Source organism: Pyrus communis, chromosome 8, assembly GCF_041283825.1.
Source record: "Pyrus communis isolate YQ-2024b chromosome 8, ASM4128382v1, whole genome shotgun sequence".
NCBI lineage: Eukaryota > Viridiplantae > Streptophyta > Magnoliopsida > Rosales > Rosaceae > Pyrus > Pyrus communis.
This window is the reverse complement of record NC_142572.1, coordinates 20,914,183-20,936,390: the sequence shown is the minus strand read 5'-3', so window position 1 is coordinate 20,936,390 and position 22,208 is coordinate 20,914,183. Positions and strand designations below refer to the sequence as shown.

The 22,208-nt window shown below is 36.0% G+C and overlaps 2 protein-coding genes across 2 annotated transcripts; both read left to right on the top strand.

Moving 5' to 3' along the window:
* The first annotated feature begins 7,139 nt into the window (after positions 1-7,139).
* HDA2 (histone deacetylase 2) lies at positions 7,140-10,666 on the top strand. Its single transcript, XM_068457437.2, has 13 exons — positions 7,140-7,608; positions 7,688-7,743; positions 8,111-8,228; positions 8,323-8,385; positions 8,538-8,606; positions 8,710-8,876; positions 8,993-9,057; positions 9,145-9,191; positions 9,321-9,365; positions 9,457-9,507; positions 9,659-9,745; positions 9,900-9,987; positions 10,245-10,666. The coding sequence occupies exons 1-13, from the start codon at positions 7,363-7,365 to the stop codon at positions 10,343-10,345; spliced, it is 1,203 nt and encodes a 400-aa protein (XP_068313538.2). The 5' UTR covers positions 7,140-7,362; the 3' UTR covers positions 10,346-10,666.
* Positions 10,667-12,276: 1,610 nt separating this feature from the next.
* Positions 12,277-19,116, top strand: LOC137717522 (K(+) efflux antiporter 6). The gene is made up of 20 exons (XM_068456912.2): positions 12,277-13,455; positions 13,744-13,787; positions 14,027-14,085; positions 14,192-14,270; positions 14,354-14,415; positions 14,509-14,584; positions 14,702-14,776; positions 15,014-15,085; positions 15,246-15,329; positions 15,665-15,733; positions 15,861-15,938; positions 16,065-16,153; positions 16,548-16,644; positions 16,730-16,783; positions 17,278-17,373; positions 17,671-17,859; positions 17,955-18,032; positions 18,180-18,224; positions 18,445-18,534; positions 18,652-19,116. Exons 1-20 carry the CDS (start codon positions 13,188-13,190, stop codon positions 18,733-18,735), a joined length of 1,788 nt encoding a protein of 595 aa, XP_068313013.2. The 5' UTR covers positions 12,277-13,187; the 3' UTR covers positions 18,736-19,116.
* Positions 19,117-22,208: the final 3,092 nt, after the last annotated feature.

Here is a 22,208-nt window from a genome sequence, read left to right as displayed (position 1 = left end):
CCACTATCTCTTATCACATTTTGATGCCATATTTATACCACATCTCTAATAAACATGGGACACCCTTTTTTTTTTTTTTTTTTTTGAAAAAAGGTACAAAATTAATTAACACTAGAAAACGTGCAATCAATGAGGATAGGGTGCATACAGTGGGCCTCGATAAAACATTGCCGAGGATTTTAACCGGTCGAAAGGAACAAGAATGTCCCGCACCAAACAAATTAGGAATTACTATCCTCAAAGAGAAGATCCACAATTACATCAGCAGGTTCGTCAAACCAAAGAATATTAGCACCACTTTATTCGCCGCCTTATCACTAAAACCAATTTTTCAATGGGGCAATGCTTGAATCATCGAGTGAGTATCATTTAGAATATTTCCGAACAACGAGTGATCATGTTGACCATCATGTTGAAGAGCTTCCATATACAAGTAACGCATCCCCTTCAAGTGATCATTTTGACCATCATGGGGAAGGAATAGCATCATGCCTCTTTGCCAAGGCTGCCACAAAATCACCCTTATCGTTCGGAATCACCACCCCAATGCCATCAATACTTCTATTTTCATCCTAAGCCGCATCAAAATTACACTTGTCTCCCGACTTCATCCATTTTTGAGAAACTTTACAGTTGCGTTTTTCATTTTTTCCATGCCAGTGTTGGAATTCTTTCATCCAACTAATTGCCCAACAAATTAGATCCATCAGTTTGAGTGCATTTCCTTGCCACAAAAAGGAGTTCCTTTTTGTCAAATGTGTGACCCTCTTATATTGGTAGGTAAAGGTGGAGCAAATATGGTATAAAAATGTGATAAGCGTAGCATTATTCAAATATAAATAGTAGACAACATAATGTCTAGTAATTATTGTCTAACAATTCATATCCATTTTTTACGAGAAAATATTTGGAAGACTAAATTTTTAAACTAAATTTGCAAATTAAATGATATGTCACCAATAGGAAATAAGCGCATTAGTCAACACTTAAGTAATAATCCAATCATCAATAATCACATCATTTAATTTACAAAATTTAGTCCCTCTAACATTATCCTTAATTATTCTCCAACTCATCATCTATATATGCACTATGTGAAACTCCTCATTTTTTTTAAATTTATTTACCAAGTTCGTGTAAGGCAACTGTTTATACAATCAGTCATTGTTTAATAGGTTAAATTAACACATGGATTAAACAATAAATAAGGCACAAACGTTTTTGTATTATAACTAGAGATTACGTGTAGAACGAGTCTTTTTGTGGGCAAATTGTGGGCGAATATGTAATGATCACGATCTACGTTTGCGTAAGAGGTTGTTATGACACAACCATCGCAGTCTTAATCAAATGGCCATAATTTTTCAAGCAAAAATGAATGTATGAATAGATTTTGCATCGATTCTTAGTACTAAATCTAAAGATTAATTCACCATAGATTTTATAAGATTCCAATATTGTCAATTTCAGATTTTCTATGTTAGAAAAATTATTAAAATAACGAAACAAATGTCGTAGATAATATTATTGATATATTTGTTATAATATAAGCGAACGACTATGAAGAAAAACCTAACAACATGGATTGTGGTGGATGTAGACGCGCAATATGTCTAGGAAAGATTTTTTTCAAGACTGTGAATGACAAATTGATTGAGAGGGTTCGAAAGCTTAGTATACTAAGTATGGATGCAACTCGTGCAAGTTAGATGGTTAACCCAATTCTAACCCAATTCATTATCCAAAATTTATACATAACTTTTATAATATAAAGTGAGATGGTTAAGCAGATTCGAATTCGGATTGACCTAACCCAAATTGGACATAAGCAGATTCGGATTGACCTAACCCAAATTAAACCCTAATACTAAATAATTATAGAGAGAGAAATTAAGCTCATTTTAAGCAAAAGTAAACATGCTTTTGTTGGCCATTTTTAACTGTTAAGTAAATGTGGACCTACGAGGATCTACAATTAACAATCACACATGCACGTATACAAAATATGGAGTGCTTTTATCGCATTGGTTAAGAATCATTACCTTTAATTTGTCGTTAACTTGTGTTTTTCCCTTCTTTGGCAAACTTTGGTTAGTGGTGCTCCAAATCCATCTTATTTGGTTTGGTGCTTTTACCTTAATTAGCCCACGGTTGTTGCGATTCTTTCAAGGAGCGATCAAGTCTTCTCTAAGAAGATAAAGCTGACGAGTGGGTCTTTCTTTTTTCTCGATTGTTTTGCTTTCGTGTGTATATTTTGTTATCTCACTTCTGCGGGTTTGTCTTACGTTTTGCGAGTGTTGTGACATCAATTGATGTAAATTTACTTTTATGTAAGTGTATTTTTTGTTCATTATTCTCTAATGAGTAATGTTGGAGAAGTCAAAATTTTAAATTAAATTTTGTAAATTAAATTACGTGGATGTTGATAGTTGAATTATTGAATAACGTGTTTATTTTTTATAGGTGACACATCATTTAATTTGAAATTTTAATCTCCCTAGTCTTATTCTTCTCTAATACTGTCAAGAAATACTCACTGCTCTAATTATAATCATTGGATGAGTTTAACATTATAGGTTTGTCTATCCACTACACAAATCTCGAACTTTAAATTCATCCAATTGTAATAAATAACGTAATGAGATTTACCATCACTTGCAAAATATTCCCAAAATTATTTCCGGAGTACTCCCATTAAAATTTATCACGTTCATCAATTTTCCGTAAATCTATATTAAAGGCATGTTATAGCAATGTTGTATTAGGGTTAGATTTCGTGTTTCCCTGTTATTCGTATTTTTGTTGTTCTTTTAGTAAATTTATCTCTTAACCTCAAAAAAACAAAAACAAATATATATATATATATATATATGTGTGTGTGTGTGTGTGTGTGTGTGTGTGTGTGTATTATCTCTTAGTCTTTCTTCATAATAGCAATGGGTAAAAAATACTGTACCTATATTTAAAACCATGTTAAAACCCTCCGTTTCATCACTGTACTATGGAATCTGTTCGAAAAAGACATTAGACGTTGTCACGTTGAGAGAAACTTGAATGCCTTCATCGTATATGTACCAGAGTACTCCGGTTCTTCTTTGTTAATGCAGGTAATAAAGGGAGAGGACAATTTGGACACATGGTTTGGACCTTTCTGTCAAGCACATGAAAATTACTGGCCATATTTATAAATAATTGAAATTCATAGGTCGAACTGATCACGCCACTTAATATGGTTGATATGCTTTGCCTACCTAAATACATACAACAATACAAAAGTAAAGGTGTTTGGATGATGACTGCACATACATATCCACACTTTATAACTTTGTATGTATTTGATTAAGATTGGATATAAAGCAATCACGCCACTTAATATAATCAAACATTATACCGTCTTTCATTTTATAAGTGAGAAATTTTTGTATGAATTTCGTGAGTGTGATTCGATCGATACTAATTTGTTATTATAGTTGTATATGAAAACATCCATTTATAGTTTTAATTTCTTACTTTTCTTCTATATAATTCTTTCTTTTTTTTTTGTTTAACAACGAGATTAAACGCTCGACAAGAAAATCATGAGGTCTTAGGGTATATGTGGTCCGATATACTAATGAATAGAGTATTTTCTACTCATGCGCTCCGAATTTGAAGCTCCTTATCTCTTAAATTATTGTAATGGTTTCAAATTCTCTCCCCCACTCCCTCTAATAATAGTAAAACTTTTAAAATATCATGAGGTCTTAGAGTCCAAGCAGCGCCTATAACAACAACAACAAACAAACCTTATCACACGGTACTACGTTCGGTTTTGCGTCAAATCTTCCAAGCAGCGCTTGTCAGTCAAAATTGCCAACAAGAGACATGAGCTGGATCAAAATATATTATACCAAGTCCTTTTCATATTGCTAGAAGCATGTTTAGAAACAAGCATTGTTCTTAAAATCTGCATCTAGCGCCGCCTAGCCCTAAGTGGCTGGCCATCGCCTCGATTAATCCCTAGGTTTTTTAAAATTAAGAAATGGATCCTAGACCTACTTAGGCGCCTGCCTAGACCGCCTAGACCAGAGTAGGCCCTCGCCTAAATCACAATTCTTACTTAGACTGAAAATAGATAACTTTCATTTTGCATTTATTTTTTTAATAAAAACTTTATAATCTATATGACATCCTATTTTGCAATTTGTGTATCCCAATGCAATTATATATTTTTTAAGTATAACATATTGTTTGGACCCAAAATAGCACCATCGGCCCGAGTAATCGAGACCGTTGAGTAAGTGTACTTCCACACCATCGATGAATTCGTGAAGATAATATTATTAATATTAAAAGATAACATTATGATTTTTATCATAATTATCTTTTAATAATGATTTATCTTGACATTTTCATGTGAAAATAATATATCTCCAAGCTAGGAAACAGGCGGCACAATTCAAGATAATTCAAGTTGATGTGGATGTTTGGCATATGGGTGTGTGGTTGGATCAGTTTTTGGTTAACAGATATGCACGGCATCAGATAATGAAGCATGCAAAATAGGATGATATTATAAGGTCACTTGGAACTATTAATGGGATTGGATTCTGAACAGATTATTATCCATTTAAATATGGTGATAATTAAAAATGAATTTAACATTCATGGGGTCAGGATGCATGCGGCAGTTTTGGTAAAAGATGATGAGAGCCTAGGAAAGCTAGGTTTTTGGTGATGATGTGGTGATGTGATAAGTCTAGGATTTGATGGTGATGGAGTTATGATAGGAAGCCTAGGTAGGCTAGGTCTTTGGTCATGATGGGATAAACCTAGATGGGTTTTCATTTGAAAAGTTAGCCACATGGATCATATTTCATTCTGCAAGTTAGAGTTGCAGTTGAACTCCACAATTATCTAGCCGTGTCAAGCAAATATCAACCCTATAAATACAAGGCACTGTGCAACGTAAAAAGGACCTCCAATTCAACACACAACTACCCTGCGCAAAACCTCTCAAACATCTTGAGATTTTTTTTGTTTTCTTTTTCCGCCGACACATCTTCAATTTGGATAAACAGCATTGTGAAGGCAACCGGCGAACACCTTCAGTTTGGATAAACAGCATTGTTGCCGTAGAATCAGCCGACCGATGAGCACCTTCAGTTTGGATAAACAGCACTGCATCGAGGTCGACTGGTTACCTATCCAAGTCTCGGTCGAAAAGGGTTTCCGAGTCCTTATTGGCAGAGGTCATCTTATTAACCTTTTCGACGAAGTAAGGTGTTACGAGTTACGACATTCGGCGCATTAAATGCCAAGTGGTCTTATGATTGGATACTCCCAAGTGAGTTTCAGAGTTCGACATTCTGAGGGCGAGTTCGACATTCTGAGGGCCGAACCACATTTACCATCAAGACACACATTACCTTTGAATACTTGTGTCTATATAATCTGGTGTCGATTCGACCTGCTTATACTCTCACGAATATAATCACCATGACCGAATTCGACGCCGATGATTCATGAACTTCGCAGAACTAGCAGCCTTGTCTTCAAGCTCGAGAATCCAAAAGTCGAGATTTGTTCCTTCCTCGGCGGCAGTCACAGGATAAAGAAGTCAGCAATGCGCTCAACGCAACATCAACAAATTTTACTCCTCGGCCGAGCTCGGCTGACGAGTTGGCACGCCCCACATTCAACCGAAAGACTTAGTTAGCTAATTAGTTACTCGGCCTGCACGCCACGTAGGCTTTGTAATTTTTAGGGTCAACACATACACTTATTTATACAATGTATAATGAATTTACTTAAATCCGTCTAACCCACTTAGGCCACCGCCTAGCCACCTAGGCGCTGGGCCCTAACTGACCCGCTCAAGTAACATCTAACGTCATTTAAAATTACGTCAATTTCCTTCCGTGGGGAAATAAATATCAAAGCATGCATTATTATCGTTTTTTTCTTTCTTTAATCCTATCTATATAAAATGATTATGCCTTGTATGATTGTGTCTAAGCCTAATATTTGATTATAACGTGATATCGATTCTTACCATCATTGATTAAGTTGAAAATATTGAATATCTTGCCAGATATTAATCAAATTATATGTTTTGTATCTATCGTCCCTTCGGGGACATCCGATAAAATATGTTTTGTATTTATCATGTTTATTGTTATTCTTTGAAAATAAATTAAAAATGATAAACATACTAGTTTACAAGATGCACTAAAAATTTTCAATCAAGAAAAACTAAATTGGTACACGCATATACCAAGTATTTTCAACGGCAAAAAACTTAGATCAAATATCAAAGACAGATGAAAAAAAATTGCATATGCTTAATAGTTCGAGATCATCTGAAACTAAAAGCTTGTAAAATATATAAATTTCAAATTATGTTTAAAAAAAATATTATATGATAATTGCATGTGAAGGATTTCTCTGGTTTAAACTCTCCCCCTTTACTTTAGTGTAGATTAGAATAATAATATTGCATATATTACAAAAATCCAAAGCAACTCTGATATGAAAATTCAAATTTCATTTTAAAATGTTTTCTAATCTAATCCGTCCAAAAATTATCACTAGAGAAATACTAGGATATTCTTATTTCAATTCACTTTATATCACATATACCCCTACTAGCACTTGAAGCTAAAATTTCAATTTTACATGTAAAATAAAAAATTCGTGACATGAATTTAAATACAAATGTTGATTTGAGAATGTAAGTGAGATATCGCTGACAAACCTCTTATCTCTATTCTCAATAAATAATTACTATTTATCAAAAAAAATGCTTTTGTGAATCTTTGTGGCATTAGTGAATCATACGATAATAGCTAAGAATAAACTGAAATGCCTGTTAGTTTTCTGAGTTCCGGAATAATGGACTAAGGTGATGAAGCCATCAGCTTGTTCTCTTTTTTTTTTTTTTTTTTTTTTTTTTTGAAAGAAAACAAAAGGAAAAAAAACACGAGAAAATAGAGTAGAAGAGAAGATAAGGAAAATAAAAACAAAAAAGGCCCATGTTGGGCCGAGCAGATGGTTATGTACTGAGCCCAAGACTTAACCAAAGCCAGCCCAAACCTTAACCCAACTCAGGCGATCCACGTTGTCGTATTACCTTGACAACCGACTCAAACGACACGTGTAATATTCCTTGTCGCAAAACTACGGCAACATCAGCATCTCACCCAATCTTATCCGAATCTAATTTAACTACTCGGCAGTTGGCGCGTTCAAATCCATCCGACGATCTGCCGCCAAAATCTCGACCTCCTAACCGTCCGATTAATCCAACTGCATCAACGTGCCTGGAATGCGCTTACCACTTAATCAAATTCGAATCTTTTTGTATTTTAACTATTCACGAACATGAAGAACTCAGTCGTGCCGATTTGGACCGAGTCGACTCGGAATCTAATCAAACCAGTCGTCGTTTTGGTCATCACATTCGCCGCCACCGTCAAACTCTCTCAGGCTCTCTACCGCTACAGCCGCCGCCGTGCGAGAAATCGGTCTGAAACGATGTCGTCCGCTTCCTCGTCTGGAAACGAAGCCGACGTGCGGCGCAGCCGTGTTCGCTCCAGCAAGCTGTACTTCGACATCCCAGACTCCAAGGTAAATCTGTACGTTGATTTGATCTGCGTTTTGAATTTTGTGCTTTGGATTGGAGTCTGATTTTTTTGTGAATGATCAGGTGCCGTTGATTTACTCGTCCGCGTATGATATTTCGTTTCTTGGCATCGAGAAACTGTGAGTGATCAGTTTGTAGTTCTTGTGTTTGTTTTTAGTTCGAAATTTTAGAATTGTAGGATTCATTTGGAAATGCTTCTCTGGAAAGCACTTTTGCTATCTTGATAAAAATGCACTCGGGAGCGCTTCTTGGAAAATCCCTTGGAAGCGCTTGTCTGGAGCAGCGTCTGCTTTTACAAGAAGCACTTGAATTTTAATAAATAATTCGACATGTTTACATCTTTACGGTAGCTTCTAGCAGAATCACTTTTGAGAAGAAGTGTTTCCTACAAAAGCAGTCCCAAAAGCGAAGTTTCTGAAGCCCATTTAGTTCTAAAAGCAATTCCAAACGGAACCTAAATAGTTTCTTACTTCCATACCAATTTAGGCACCCGTTTGATTCGGCTAAGTGGGGTCGCATATGTGGTTTTCTGTTGGTGGATAATGTTGTGGATAAAAACTGCATCGTTGAGCCTCGGGAAGCTTCAAAGAATGATCTCCTTGTGGTAATTTATATGTCTCTTTGATTTAGTTTGTGTATTTTACTTTGTGATTGTTTGTTTGGCATTTGGATTTTACTTAGTAGTTAACTTTGAACAGGTCCATTCAGAAGCATACTTGAATAGTCTAAAGAAAAGTGCAAATGTTGCTATGATAATTGAGGTAATAATGCTATAGATTACAAGTCGAATTTGGTTTGGTTCAGTTGGTATAAATATTCCCGAGTGCCTCTGACGTGGACTAATCATTCCGGCTGAGGCTTGTTTCATTTTATGCTATGAAGATTGTGACTTCTTTGAGTTACGATGGTTAAGGTACCTCCGGTGGCCATATTCCCAAATTGCCTAGTGCAGCAGAAAGTTCTTTATCCATTTGTCAACCAGGTAATCATCACCCACGTTGAGGTTTTTCTTTTCAGTAATTTGGAGAGAGAAGGGAAAAGAAAAACAAACAATATGGTTTTATGCCATTCATATTTTATTGCAGGTAGGGGGGACTGTCTTGGCTGCAAAACTTGCAAAAGAGCGAGGATGGGCCATCAATATTGGGGGAGGGTTTCATCACTGCTCTGGGGAGAAAGGAGGGGGATTCTGTGTTTATGCAGATATTTCTCTTTGCATACACTTTGCCTTTGAGCTGTTAAATATATCAAGGTACTAACTTTATGACTGCGGGCATGATAGTTGAATTAGTGAGGTTTTGAAAATTCAATTAGTATTTTTTTAAAATAAACTGTACGGATGTGATCTTTCATTGTCTGTCGATACAGGGTGATGATTATTGATCTTGATGCACATCAAGGAAACGGCCATGAGACGGATTTTGCCAATGACAGTATGGTTACTTCTTGGTCCTCATAGGGGGTTTGAACATTTGACTTGACTCTCTTCTGGAATTCCAATAACTGTTTTGTATGAACAGGTCGAGTCTATATACTGGATATGTACAACCCTGGAATATATCCATTTGTAAGTTTCCTCCTCTTCTAATGTTCTAAGATGCAAGCTTTTTGCACCAAAGTTGCTGGCTGTACTGCTGAACGCAGGACTCTAGCATAGACCAAGTGTCTAATTCCACCTTCATTTGATCATCTGTAGGATTATGAAGCAAGCAGATACATTGATCAGAAGGTTGCAGTAGCGGTGAGCCATTATTTTACACTTGCATATCAGATTATAGTTGTTTGCTACCATAAACTTCAGTAGTGTAATCCTTTTTCTTGAATTTAAACAGAGTGGAACGACAACAAATGAGTACTTGAGAAAATTAGATGAAGCTCTTGAGGTATATGGTTAACTTTGTCACCAGATATGCTTGACCTCTCATTTCCTGTTCTAATAATATACGCTGTTTATGGTTAAGTACTCGGTATACCTTATTGCTTCAAAAAAGAATGTGAAAAGAACTACATAAAAACTGTATTTGTGTATGCTAGGTTGCTGTGCGTAGTTTTGATCCTGAGTTGATAGTCTACAATGCTGGAACTGATATTCTAGATGGAGATCCTCTAGGCCAGTTGAAGGTATCATCATTCGTTGATCTTTTTGGTCAGACATAATATCGCTTTCCTCCATTCTTTTCAGTTCCACATATGGCACATAATCGTGAAATGCAAGTACACAGATTTTCTTCATCAGTTCTTTGTTGATGTGTGTTCATGTTGGCTTGATTTGTAGGTCAGTCCTGATGGGATAACTAATAGAGATGAGAAAGTGTTTAGGTTTGCTCGCAACAGAAACATTCCTATTGTCATGCTCACATCAGGTGCTCTCTCCCTCTCTGTTACGAAAAAGATGTCTGAAGTCTAGAAATGAAATTTTTAACTTTTGCTGATTTCCCGGTTCATTACAATAGCTAATTATGATTATAAGTTCGTTAGCACAAGAATTTGTCCACCTTTTCAAAGTATAACTGCGTTATTGGTTAATCTTGCTCATGCCGATTAGGTGATGATTCTACGCAGACACACATGGTACTTGTGGCATTCTTCAAAATTTTAATCCAGCCCTTTTGTGTTTCAGGTGGTTACATGAAGTCTAGTGCCAGAGTTATAGCAGACTCGATAACCAATCTCTCGAAGAAAAGCCTGATAGATACGGGTAAAAGCATCACTATTAGATGAAGTACTTCTCATCATTCACCATCAAGAGGCCGAGGCACGGGTGTTCTGATTCGCAGGTATTAATCTGAAATAAGCTAGGCATGTATATTTAGCAAAAGCTGTGGATATCAGTAGGTAAGTAGGTGTGGAAGGTAAAAATGCGTGTGGATAGCACCATCCATTGTAATATACAGTTGTGCGCTAAGCTACTTCTACTCTCCGAGACATAATGGCTTGTCACATTCCTCCGGATATCTGTATAGCTTTTGAGCTGCGGCCGGTCGAGATCTGAGTTAAGATGTCGATCCAGTGAATGAAAAAAATTAGCGGTATTTCGATCTTCTTCTTCTCTTCCCCTTACGGTTACAGGTACTTGGTTCATAGTTATGCATTATGTATGTATCAAACCTTCTTCATCGGTATTTCCTACGAAATATCGAAATGAGGTCAAAAGACTGCCGTCGACTGCCGTTCTCTGATGCTTAAGCCTGGACTTACGTTGAGATATGCTTTTAGCATATGGTGAAATTATCAAAGTATCACACTTGAGATTATAAAGAATCCGTTGCCGTACAAAACTAAGTACGTATTATTTTTACTGATCGGTGGGGTTGAACCCAAGCATCAGGGTGCATAGGTATAGGTATGATTGTTTTTTATCATTACGATAAAATGCTGTCTACGTTGCTATATATTGTTAAGTGTATTAGTTTTTAGCTTATATTATTGGGAAAGCCCTTAATTTGATAGGTGGTAAATATATTAAGAGATGTGTTTTGTGGAGATAGGATCCTCGCCGGATTTTCTTTGTGAAGATTTTCGGGATTCTTTAATTTTGTCTGTTTATCGTATATCATGCGATCAGTTTTCGTCAGGTACTGTTTGTATTCAATTTTAAATAATATAATGTAAAATGATTTCTAACTGCACAATATACGATGAAAATACATGATTAAATGATCCCTAAAATTCTCAAAAAGAGGATCCAGTGATGATCCTATCTCCTTTTGTGGCCTTTCCTCATTGTCAAAAGAAATAGTGGTTTGCGTGGCAAGTTGGCCACGAGTCCATCTCAAACATAAAAGAATTATGTTGGCGTGTTAGATATCAAACTACGTCGTTTTCTTGAGTTGTGACAAATTGCCAAAGGCATTGAACTAGTTGGAGGTCAATCACATATGCCTTTCACGTTTCAAAATAGGAGAAAGCTTGGCTGCTGAAAAAATCAGCAGCTGCTGCTAGCGAATCACGGGCAGATATATGTGGTCAAGCTGTGATTAAAAAATCAATTAGTTGGACACGTGTCCACCTGTGATTCACTAGTAGCAGGAGTTACTGCTAATTTTTCAACAGTCAAACTCCCTTCTTCCAAATAATGGATAATGTGTTGGAAAATGATTTCCGCCAATTATTTTTCTCGTTTCATACATCCATATTTATTTGTTTTATTTGATCGAACTATTTAAAAATAAACATGGATGTGCTTGAAAATAAAAAATGTGTGCAAAAGTTACTTTTAGTATGTTTGTCTTCTTAAAAAGGGATCAGTTGGTAATTTCGTCATAACAGTTCATTATTTTGAGAGCTAGGAAGACACATAGGAAACACCAAGAATCGAACATAGGAAGTATCGTGTGGAATATGGACCTAAAATTCGTCCACAACCACTGAGTCATCCCGTGATGATTATTTTTAATTCGATTATATTGGGTTTGACATATTATGCTACTCAAGTGCAATGATGTTCAAATGCTATACCAACAAATTATACATTCATAGGCCGGTATCATTTGCACAACATGGTTGGTTCAAAATCATCAAACTTTCGTGTGACATTTTCAATATTTCATAAAGGTGGATACTAGAAAATGAAAATCAAATGAAGCTTATTTTTGGTATCTTTTCTGGCTAAAACTATATTTAGGGTTACTAGTTTTGCAAAAGAGGCAACCTCAACTCAAATGGGCAAAACAAAAGACGCTTGTAGCTCGAACGGTTAGAGTGTTCACGATCTTGCGTTCAATTTCCTATCCATTTGTATGGATTGAAGAAGAACTAGGATGCACAAACACTGATTTGGCAAAAAAAAAATGTGTGGACATATCATTGAAACAATTCAAATCGACTATAACTAGGTAATTCGAGCGATTTTGATTCAATTTGTACACTAAAATTTACACTCAATTGAATCAAATCACAAGTACTTTAGTTTGACCTATTTAAAGAACTACAAAACTTAACGAAATCTTAATTCGTCCTTAATTCAGTTTTCTCAATTATATTTAAGGATTAACAAACAAGCTATTGTGCCACTTATATTACGGTCTAGTGATATTTCTCTTCACTTGTAAGTGAGGTCTTGGGTTCGATTCTCACCAAAGACGAATTTGAACCACATTATTGCTAGCCTATTGTAACTGTTCAATACACAATTTATAAGTTCTAAATTTTTTCGAAACAAAATCAACAAAACTTTGAGATACAATTCACTACCAGAATTTCTAAACAGAACCAAACCGAACTACACCCGCCTCTACCCTGAACTAACCTTTTTGACCCCAAATAAAACACATTAATTATGGTGACCCGCCGGCGGTTCTATAAAACTCACACAGGCCGGACGATTTACGGTTTGTACCGACGACGGAATGCCCCCCACCCATTTTGTTTAATTAATTCCCAGATTTATGAGACTATGACTCCATGTTGACCACATCACCCTAACTCTGGTTAGTCCCCACTCTCTCTCTCTCCCCCCTCTCTCTCTACACTCTCTGCCAATTGCGATTTCCCATTCGTGAAGCTTTTCAACCCTCGCGGTTTCCGTCGTTAACCGCCCCTGCCGCGCAGCTGCATTTCTGCAATGTTGAGAAGAAGCTCGTCCTCCTCGCTCGGCTTCCTCGCCGTTGTCGTCCTTGCTCTGCTCCTTCTCAGCTCAGATTTGCTTTTCTCACTCTCGCTCGCTGACCCGCTCGCTGCCGCTGACGACTCAGTCACAGACTCAGATCTCCTCCTCAGCGCCAACGCCACCGAGTCCAATGTCTCGCTTTCCAAGCCCAAAGAAGGCAGCTTTGCTGACATGATCGACAAAGCTCTGGAGAACGAGTTCAAAGAGAATGACCAGAACGAAGGTTCGTAGTAGATCCGATGTTCTTCCGCTTTTCTATGCATTTTGGTTCAATTAGGGTTTTAGGTCGAAACCCGAAACGAAAAGAGAAGAAATTTGAAGGATCTTTGGATTTTGTGTTTGGCTGAGAGGAAAAGATAAGAAATTTTTTAAGAAAAGTTGGTTGTGGTGAAATTTCATTGTTAAAAATCCATCAGATCATGCTTAAATTGTTAAATGCAGTTGTTATGGTTAGTTAATTCATGTTTTATTCTTAAATTAAAATTATTCCCTTTGCTCGTTGTACTTGCAGCTACTGATCCTGGAAGTTTCAACAACAGCGTCGCCGGCCAGCAGGTGAATACTAAACTAATTTATCTAGCATTGAATCATTTCTTAAGATCTGATTCGGTGTTATTCAAGAAATTCGAAACCTTTACATCGAACCATTTCTTATCGTAATTCATGGGTTGCTAGCGCAAAATATAGTGCAATCTAATGTTTTGAATCTTTTGATTCATGCTTGATTCGGTCTCAAATGTGATATGTTGTAAATCTTTCTAATTGCAATGTTTACCTATCTCTGTGTGGATCAGGCGGTACTGGAAACAGTTGCGAGAGTAAAGTCGAAGAAAAATGAGACGAAAGAAGAAAAGTACATGCTTCTAACTTGAAATCAGTACAATTTTTCATGTATTCTTTACCACTTGATTCTAGCCATTATGGCCTGTTTCTCACTAACTCTGTTGTGGAATAAATAGATCGTTTCAACTACATGATGTTTTCAATCTGGATAATGATAATAGAGGAGAAGATACACCAACACTGATTGATCGCAAGGTAAGATTTCTTCATGGAAAATATAATTGCTGCAAGTATTTATCTTCACGGTCCTAAATGTAACTTTGTTTTAACATTTTTAGGACAATGTCTTCATAATATCGAATTTTAAATCAAAATATCCAGTGCTACAACTAGACTTGAGGTAAACTTACTGGCTCGTTACAGTTTCGTTAAGTTCATTAGTCTTCGCTTAACAAAAATGCTGATTTGAACTCGTCTACTGGTTGTATTGTAGATTAATATCGGATTTGGTGGTTGTTATTGTATCTGCAACCTGTGGTGGCATTGCCTTTGCTTGCGCTGGACAACCGGTCTGATACATACACACATACATACGCATGTTCATATAGTTCCAAACTTAATAGAGAAAATATAATGCTATGATATTAATGTTCATATTCTGCTTCCTTGATACTAAAACTTGACAGGTTATTAGTGGATATTTGCTAGCTGGATCCGTTATTGGACCTGGAGGTTTCAACTTCGTCAGTGAAATGGTTCAAGTATGTTTTACCCTACAATTTTATTATCCAAGAAGAAATTCTTCATTTGTAATCTTGTAGTGAACAATAAAAGTTTTCAGTAAGGCATCTTAAGTATGCCTCTGTTATGAAATAATAAAAGAAACAATGCTTTATCTTAGAGATAGGATTTTTTCTATTTGATAGTTAATATATCTTCTTATGGAAACATAGTTATACGTCTCACATCCGTTTTCGCTCTGGGTTTTTTTGGTGCAGGTTGAAACTGTGGCTCAGTTTGGGGTAATCTTTCTTCTTTTTGCTCTGGGTTTGGAGTTCTCCACAGCAAAGGTAGACTCTCTCTCTCTCACTCTCTCTCTCTCTCTCTCTCTCTCTCTCTCTCTCTCTCTCTCTCTGCAGTTCTTTCTCTCTCTCCCCCTCCCTCCCTCTGCAGTTTTGATATGCTTATAACCGAGTAAAATTAATCAAATTCACCCCTACATTATTGTAGCTTCGAGTTGTTCGAGCGGTTGCTGTTCCAGGAGGGCTGCTACAAATCTTCCTATTTATGTGCCTGTGTGGTATTACCGCCTCAGTATGTCTACTAATTTCTACAGGATTTCTGGCTATTGAAAAATCCATTCAAAACTAGAACATAGAGCTGTGATACATTTATGTATACCACATGAAGTTGGACTAGAATACGCTTCTTTTATGCTCCTCTCCTGCATCTTGACACTCTTATTCTTTCTATGTTGAATCGTATGAGTAATTTGTAATTAGTCTACTATATCTCGTATGTGTAAGTGTGCACTTCCGATAAATTTTCTCGACATAAGTATTTTGAAGCCAAATGTTCTGTTATTGTAGACTGTGTTATAGATGTTTCTCATTCTCAATGCTGCAGTTCTGATTGGATGCTGTTTGCAGTTATGTGGTGGTAAAGTTTCTGAGGGGATATTCGTCGGTGTGTTCCTTTCTATGTCTTCAACAGCAGTGGTAAATTACCATAAACCTACCTCATGCACACCCACATCCACACAGCTTTGCACCTACTTTCACTCCTATTTAACCATTTTTTTTATGCATAGTATTCACAGGTCACATTATTTTTCTTTTGGCCTAGGTGTTGAAATTTTTGATGGAAAAGAACTCCACTAATGCCCTTCATGGCCAAGTCACCATTGGCACCCTTATTCTGCAGGTTTGTTGGTTTTATATACACATGCCTTTGATGTACTTTCGGTTTCCTTTTTGAGTGTTGAATTTCTGCATTTTAGCACTGATTTATCAATTTTCTAAATATGTGTTGAGAAGATTTTGCTTGCAGGATTGTGCTGTGGGTTTGCTGTTTGCTTTGCTTCCAGTTTTGGGTGGGACTTCGGGTATTCTTCAAGGAGTGATGTCTATGGCTAAGCTGTGAGTTTGCGTTTTCTTTTAATTATGTTTGTTCCTTTTCCTTGTGGAACAATCTTGAAAACCAACGTATCATTTTCACTTGATGTGTGGTAGTATATATATTACATGTTCTACCTTGATGTTAAATCTCCTGAAGGCATACATGGCCACTGCTGTCACCCATTATGATTTCTATATAAATGGGTTGGGCCACTTTTTTTAGTTTATGAATCTTATAGTTTATAAAAAAGTGAACTGGCTGGTAGCTCTGTTATCATATTAATTTTATATGATTGAAGATGAGGTTCTGAAGATATTTACAATCTTTCTTGTTTTTTCTATGAAATTAATTAACGAGTGACAAATCCATACACTGATTATATGTTTATAACATCATAATTCTTCTTTTAAACAGGATGGTGACGTTGATTACATTTTTGGCTGTTCTTTCTATTTCATCTCGTACTTGTGTTCCTTGGTTACTTAAACTGATGATAAGTTTATCTTCACAGGTACCATTTCCTTTTCTTTGTCCCAGAAAATTGCTAATTGTCTGTAAGCTACATTTTTCTTTAATTATAAATGTCATCTTTGCAGACCAATGAACTCTACCAATTGGCATCAGTTGCTTTCTGCTTGCTTGTTGCCTGGGTATGTTTTCCTTCTTGGTTTATTTGTCTGGAACCTTGCTCCATCTTGCCGAGCTTCTCATTTCTCTTGTTCTGTTTGCTATAGAATCATATTCATTAGTGTTTCTTTTATTATACTTTATGGTTGTTTTCCCTTTTTACAAGTTGCTTTTCTAATGCATTAGGAGCATTACATCTGGTGTTGTACTTAATCTTAGCTATAACAAGTCGGATTGATTGATGACCTAAGAATAATTTTCAGCTACTAATTTTTGCACCCAAAACATCCTTAAATTGGTCAACATGTCCTAGTCCTACTGTGTCTCATGAGTCATGTTTATAAATTTTGTCCATCACACCATGTATGCTTAGACCCTCAGCATCTGGTTAATAGGGTCCTTGTGCATCTTATGAGTTTATTTAAATGATGTAAAGATAGTTGAATGCTTGAGTTGCCTGACATGCATGTCAGGTTCTAGTCATGCCACTGTAGTCTATTTGCTTTTACAATTTCAGTGTAGTGATAAGCTGGGACTAAGTCTGGAACTGGGTTCCTTCGCTGCGGGAGTGATGATATCAACAACTGATCTTGCACAACATACACTAGAACAAGTAAGGCTATATACTTTATACTGTATGATTAGTAACAGGTACTTCAATTGCTCAACTGATCTTCCATGTTTATCTGGAAAGTGAACTTCCTTCAATCCCCATGCCAATTTGATTTTCTGATTTTTGAGATGCGTTATACATATAAGTTATTCTGGCATAACAAGGAGTACAACCGGAAGTATCACAATCATAATACGGTTACTTTTGTGGTCCATATGTGGATGAAAAATTATTACTGATAATGTTGAAGTTCCTTGATAGTAAGATAGCAGCACTGAAGTTTGTTGCTTTTTGCAGATTGAACCCATTCGCAACCTTTTTGCTGCGCTTTTTCTTGCCAGCATCGGGATGCTAATCCATGTTCAATTTCTTTGGAACCACGTCGATATATTACTAGCATCTGTTATATTAGTAATCATCATAAAAACAATTATTATCACCATGGTTGTCAAGGGATTTGGTTACAACAACAAAGCATCATTTCTTGTAAGTTTGATTTGGAAGTCACCTTTTCATATTGCCTCTTTCTAGTAAATTAGTTGTTTGACATTTAATGAAATCTTGTATTTGTAATTGTATAGGTTGGAATTTCTCTGGCACAGATAGGCGAATTTGCTTTTGTTCTTCTAAGTCGCGCCTCTAATCTCCATCTTGTTGAGGTTAGTGCTACTATTGAAGTAGCTTATGATGATACTTAAGGCTCACGGTACACCACTGGCCGTGTTCTTTGGATCTTTAACCTCAATCTTCTAGCACAATAGCAGGATAATTATGAGCTAGTTTGCTGAAACTTTGACCATTTTCAGGGGAAATTATATCTGCTGCTTCTTGGAACCACAGCACTTAGTCTGGTATAAAAATTCTCTCTGTTCAGTGTTATAATGTGGTTTTTTTAGTTCGTTCTTGTTACTTATCTACCTAGCTCTCCTTTTTTGCCCTAATGCATGTGATTTTGTTGATGAAAAAAAATTCAGATCACCCGAGCATTATATGTGTGAACCTGGTCATGGATATTGATCACATCTCGTATACTAGTTTTATGACGCAAATATTTTCTGAAATCTGTTGTAGGTGACCACTCCTTTTCTATTCAAGCTAATTCCTGGTTTAGTGCATCTTGGTGTGCTTTTAAGATGGTTCCCTCCCGATGGTGCTGTTGAGGTATTGACTTAAACTCAATTTTAGAAATGGTTCCATACAACTTGATCGTAATCAACAATTCCACGCTCGCATTACATCTTTATCTTGACGTCTCTTACATACGTTTGTCGACTTCAGATTGGGTTTAAAGGAGAAAACCTTCGCTCAGAAAGTGGCAAACAACGCGTTATTTTGATGGTCCGAGAATCACATGATTCGTGATCTCTGTGTAAAGTAAACTGTAAAGGCAATCTCCGGCTTATCCAAAATGTTTTGCTCCAGCCACATTTGGGGAGTGGAGTTGAAGGAGTTAACTATTATCTTTACTTCTCATACAAGTCTACTCCGGAGTAATTTTCCGTTGGCCCAAGCCAACGGTTCAAATCGAGCCTCAGTAATGGAAGAACAGTAAAGAGACTAACTGCTGAAAGAAGAAACACATGATGCTCTACCTTTATAATATTCATTCTTTCCCGGTTACTTAATTTTTTTGGAATTGTAACATAATTGTTTCTTGTAATTTTTTTCCCCTTCCCTCTCTGGCAAGTGTAGAATTTTGGATACATCAAGTAATCTGTATATCATACCTCCTTTCTTTCTTTACGCTTAATTGCAAACACACACAAAATTAAATGGGGTTTCTTTCCTTCTGCAATTTCGATTTCCATAGGTGTCGACATCTGACCTTCAAACTGTGTAGTCTCCTCTTGTTTTTCAGAGTGAAAAGACCTAAATAATTACTAGGGTACGATTGTTTGTGACAAAAACAATCAGCTTTATGTCACCTAGCGGGTTGACTTTATGAATATTAGGATGCTGCTGTGATTGGTTTTGTGTCAACTATTCTGTTAAGTATTCTATATTTGTTCTTAAAGTCTATTTCTAAGTTTTCGTCTATCTCTTTTCCTTGAGCCTTCGTTTCTTAGTCGCATCTTCTAACTGCAACATCTGTAGGTCTTTGGTTCATGTGTCCAAATCACCTTAACTGATTTTCTCTCATCTTATCTTCAATTACGTTGCTCCTACTTTATCTCAGATATCCTTTTTCTTAATCTTATTATTTCTCATGTGAGAATAAATATATATGGATAAGTTGGCCTGAATGTGTGATACAGATGTATACAACTTGTTAAAGTGTTTTTGTATAAAACATAGGGAATTGTTATTAGCACTCTAAAAATCACATTCCACTTCAAACTTTCTATATTATCAAAGAAAAATATATTTGTGAGGGGTGTAGAATGAGATTTTTGAAGCACCAATAATACTTCCCTAAAACTTATTGATAATGTTTTTTCTTGAGAAATGTTAAGGAGACTCTCAATAGTGTGACTCTTTATGTATTTTATGCCAACCCATCTTTTTGACGCAATACTTCATAATATTAGCACAAAAATTGTGTCGAAAAGATAAGGTGACGAAAAGTACACAGATAAATCCACTATTGAGAGTCTCCTTAATTAGCATTCTGCTTCTTTCTAATCTACTATTAATTATCTACTCTTCTTTCTTGGTTGGGGAAATGGTGTGCGGTCATCAAACGGGAAGCCCCTATATTCGACAATATTCTTTCAGAATTCCCGCATCCCAAGCTCTTCATGCGTGAAGATGTAGAAGATGACGGCGGTGTTGAAGCCGAAGCTGCTACAAGTGAATCAGATGAGGAAGAAGAAGACAGCAGATCAAGTTGGACCCCAATGAGCTCGAGGCCACCACCAGAATGTTTTGTCATCTCATAATTTAATATTAATTTTTGTGTTAATTTTATAAAATGTTATGTTAAAAATATGAGATAAGAAAAATCGAGCGTCTCATTTTTTAGAGAACAACTTTAAGAAACTTAAATTGACTTATAAAACAAGATTTTTTTAAAAAAAAAAAAATCTGGAAAATGAAAAGAATTATTTAACGTCATAGATTTCAGCATACCGCCATACATGCAGAGGCTGAGCTGTATGTTATCTGTTTCCTTTCTTCTTTTCTCTCCACTTTGCGTGAAACCATGACCCTCACCCAGATGAGCACGGCTGCATGGCCACCATACAAGTTGAGCGGTTGTTGCACCATTTCTATTATATTATATAAAATACAATATCCATAAAATACTAAAAATTAATCTCGTTTGAAAGTGTTTTTAAAATGGATGAAAATGTTTTTAGTGAAATGCTTTTTGACCGAATTCATAGTAAGTGAATCATGAAAAAACGCTTAAGTGTTTTATACAAGAAGCATATAACCGGTGCTTTTTTGCATGAAGCACAGTAAGTGCTTTTGGAACCTAAAAGTATGATTCTTTGAAGAATCACTTTAAGTGCCTTTAGAACTTAAAACATTTTCTTTAAAAGTGTTTTCAATTATTTTAAAAGTACGTTCAAGCAAACCTTTTATGTGCAAGATGTTTGTTAGGTAATAAATGACGGAGTTTATATCTATAATTGATACTACGTCAATACATTTTGTGGTAAACACGTTTACTAATGTTTTGGCAATATATCAACAATTAACCTATCATTTAACAAATATTGAACAGTTGCGTAAAGAAGAACTGAATAATCCACGATCAATTTATTACAAAAGAAAATGTCAAAAGATTTGCTATGTTTCGGAATAAAATCCAAGAACCCCACGACTGCATCATAACTAACAGCCTACCACACTACACAACATGTTCAAACCAAAAAGCATATAAAGTGTTCTATCCCTTTCATCAAATATTGCAACCAACAACAACACACCATCACCATCACAGGTAGCTCAGTAGTTCGAGACGACTTTCAGGTTTATATTTCAAAAGACACGTCCTGGGCTCAAATTTGGCTCCGGTGAACTACACGATGTTGGTCAATGAAGACTAAAATGCCTATATAAGTCTTCCTAGCATTTAGAAAAGTAAACTGACGTGACAAAACCACCGACTAATCTTTTTTTCTTTTAAAAAAAAAAAAAAACCAACACATTATAACTTCATTCGTATTTATTGCTGGACAAGCCTTAAAATAATGAATTTTTTAATTTTTTAAGGATCCAAGAATTTCTTGCCAAATCTGAACATAGTCCATACTAGACAAAATTTGAACCCGATAAATCACTATAACGAAAATTGTAAAGACATTAAAAGGAGTTTACAACCGAGTTGGCTATCTTGATTTCGATTCCAATCTCGATTATCGTTTGTTAAAAAGAAAAGAATATTAGCTAGACGTTTTATCTCTTTTCTTTTTTTTGGGTTCGCAAAAAATGGACCAACTTTGATAAAAGTTGAAATTAGATATCACGCGGGAGTCTGTTGGGGTAGTCACATGATCCACGAATCTCCAGCCTGCCTTTTCAACGATTGCGACTACTCCGCCCTCCGTTTACAGTCCTTTTGTCCTTTTTCTTGTTTTACCTTATCTACCCCCGCCTTTTTTCCATATTTACATGCATGCCCCTCCCAAGATTATCACCAACTACTGCTAATCCAATATTATCTCAAAACCTATTTGATCTCATAGACTAATCAATTGAGTTATCAAGACAATTAACATGCATGCTTCAATCCAAAAGAAGATGATGACACGTATGCTTTGAGACACAAGCACTAATCTTGCTCCTAATCATGAGTGGCAAATTAAATACACTTAAAAGTAAGAGATTTCAAGTTCAACTTTTATAAATAACTAGTTTAACAATTTTAATTAACGAAAAAATGTAAG

Coding starts and splice junctions, on each gene's coding strand:
- HDA2 (XM_068457437.2), top strand. CDS start 7,363: ATGAAGAACTCAGTCGTGCCGATTTGGACCGAGTCGACTCGGAATCTA. Junction 9,366..9,456: donor ATCAGAAGGTTGCAGTAGCG/GTGAGCCATTAT, acceptor GAATTTAAACAG/AGTGGAACGACAACAAATGA. Junction 9,746..9,899: donor ATCCTCTAGGCCAGTTGAAG/GTATCATCATTC, acceptor CTTGATTTGTAG/GTCAGTCCTGATGGGATAAC.
- LOC137717522 (XM_068456912.2), top strand. CDS start 13,188: ATGTTGAGAAGAAGCTCGTCCTCCTCGCTCGGCTTCCTCGCCGTTGTC. Junction 14,585..14,701: donor TTGCTTGCGCTGGACAACCG/GTCTGATACATA, acceptor AAAACTTGACAG/GTTATTAGTGGATATTTGCT. Junction 15,086..15,245: donor TGGAGTTCTCCACAGCAAAG/GTAGACTCTCTC, acceptor ACATTATTGTAG/CTTCGAGTTGTTCGAGCGGT.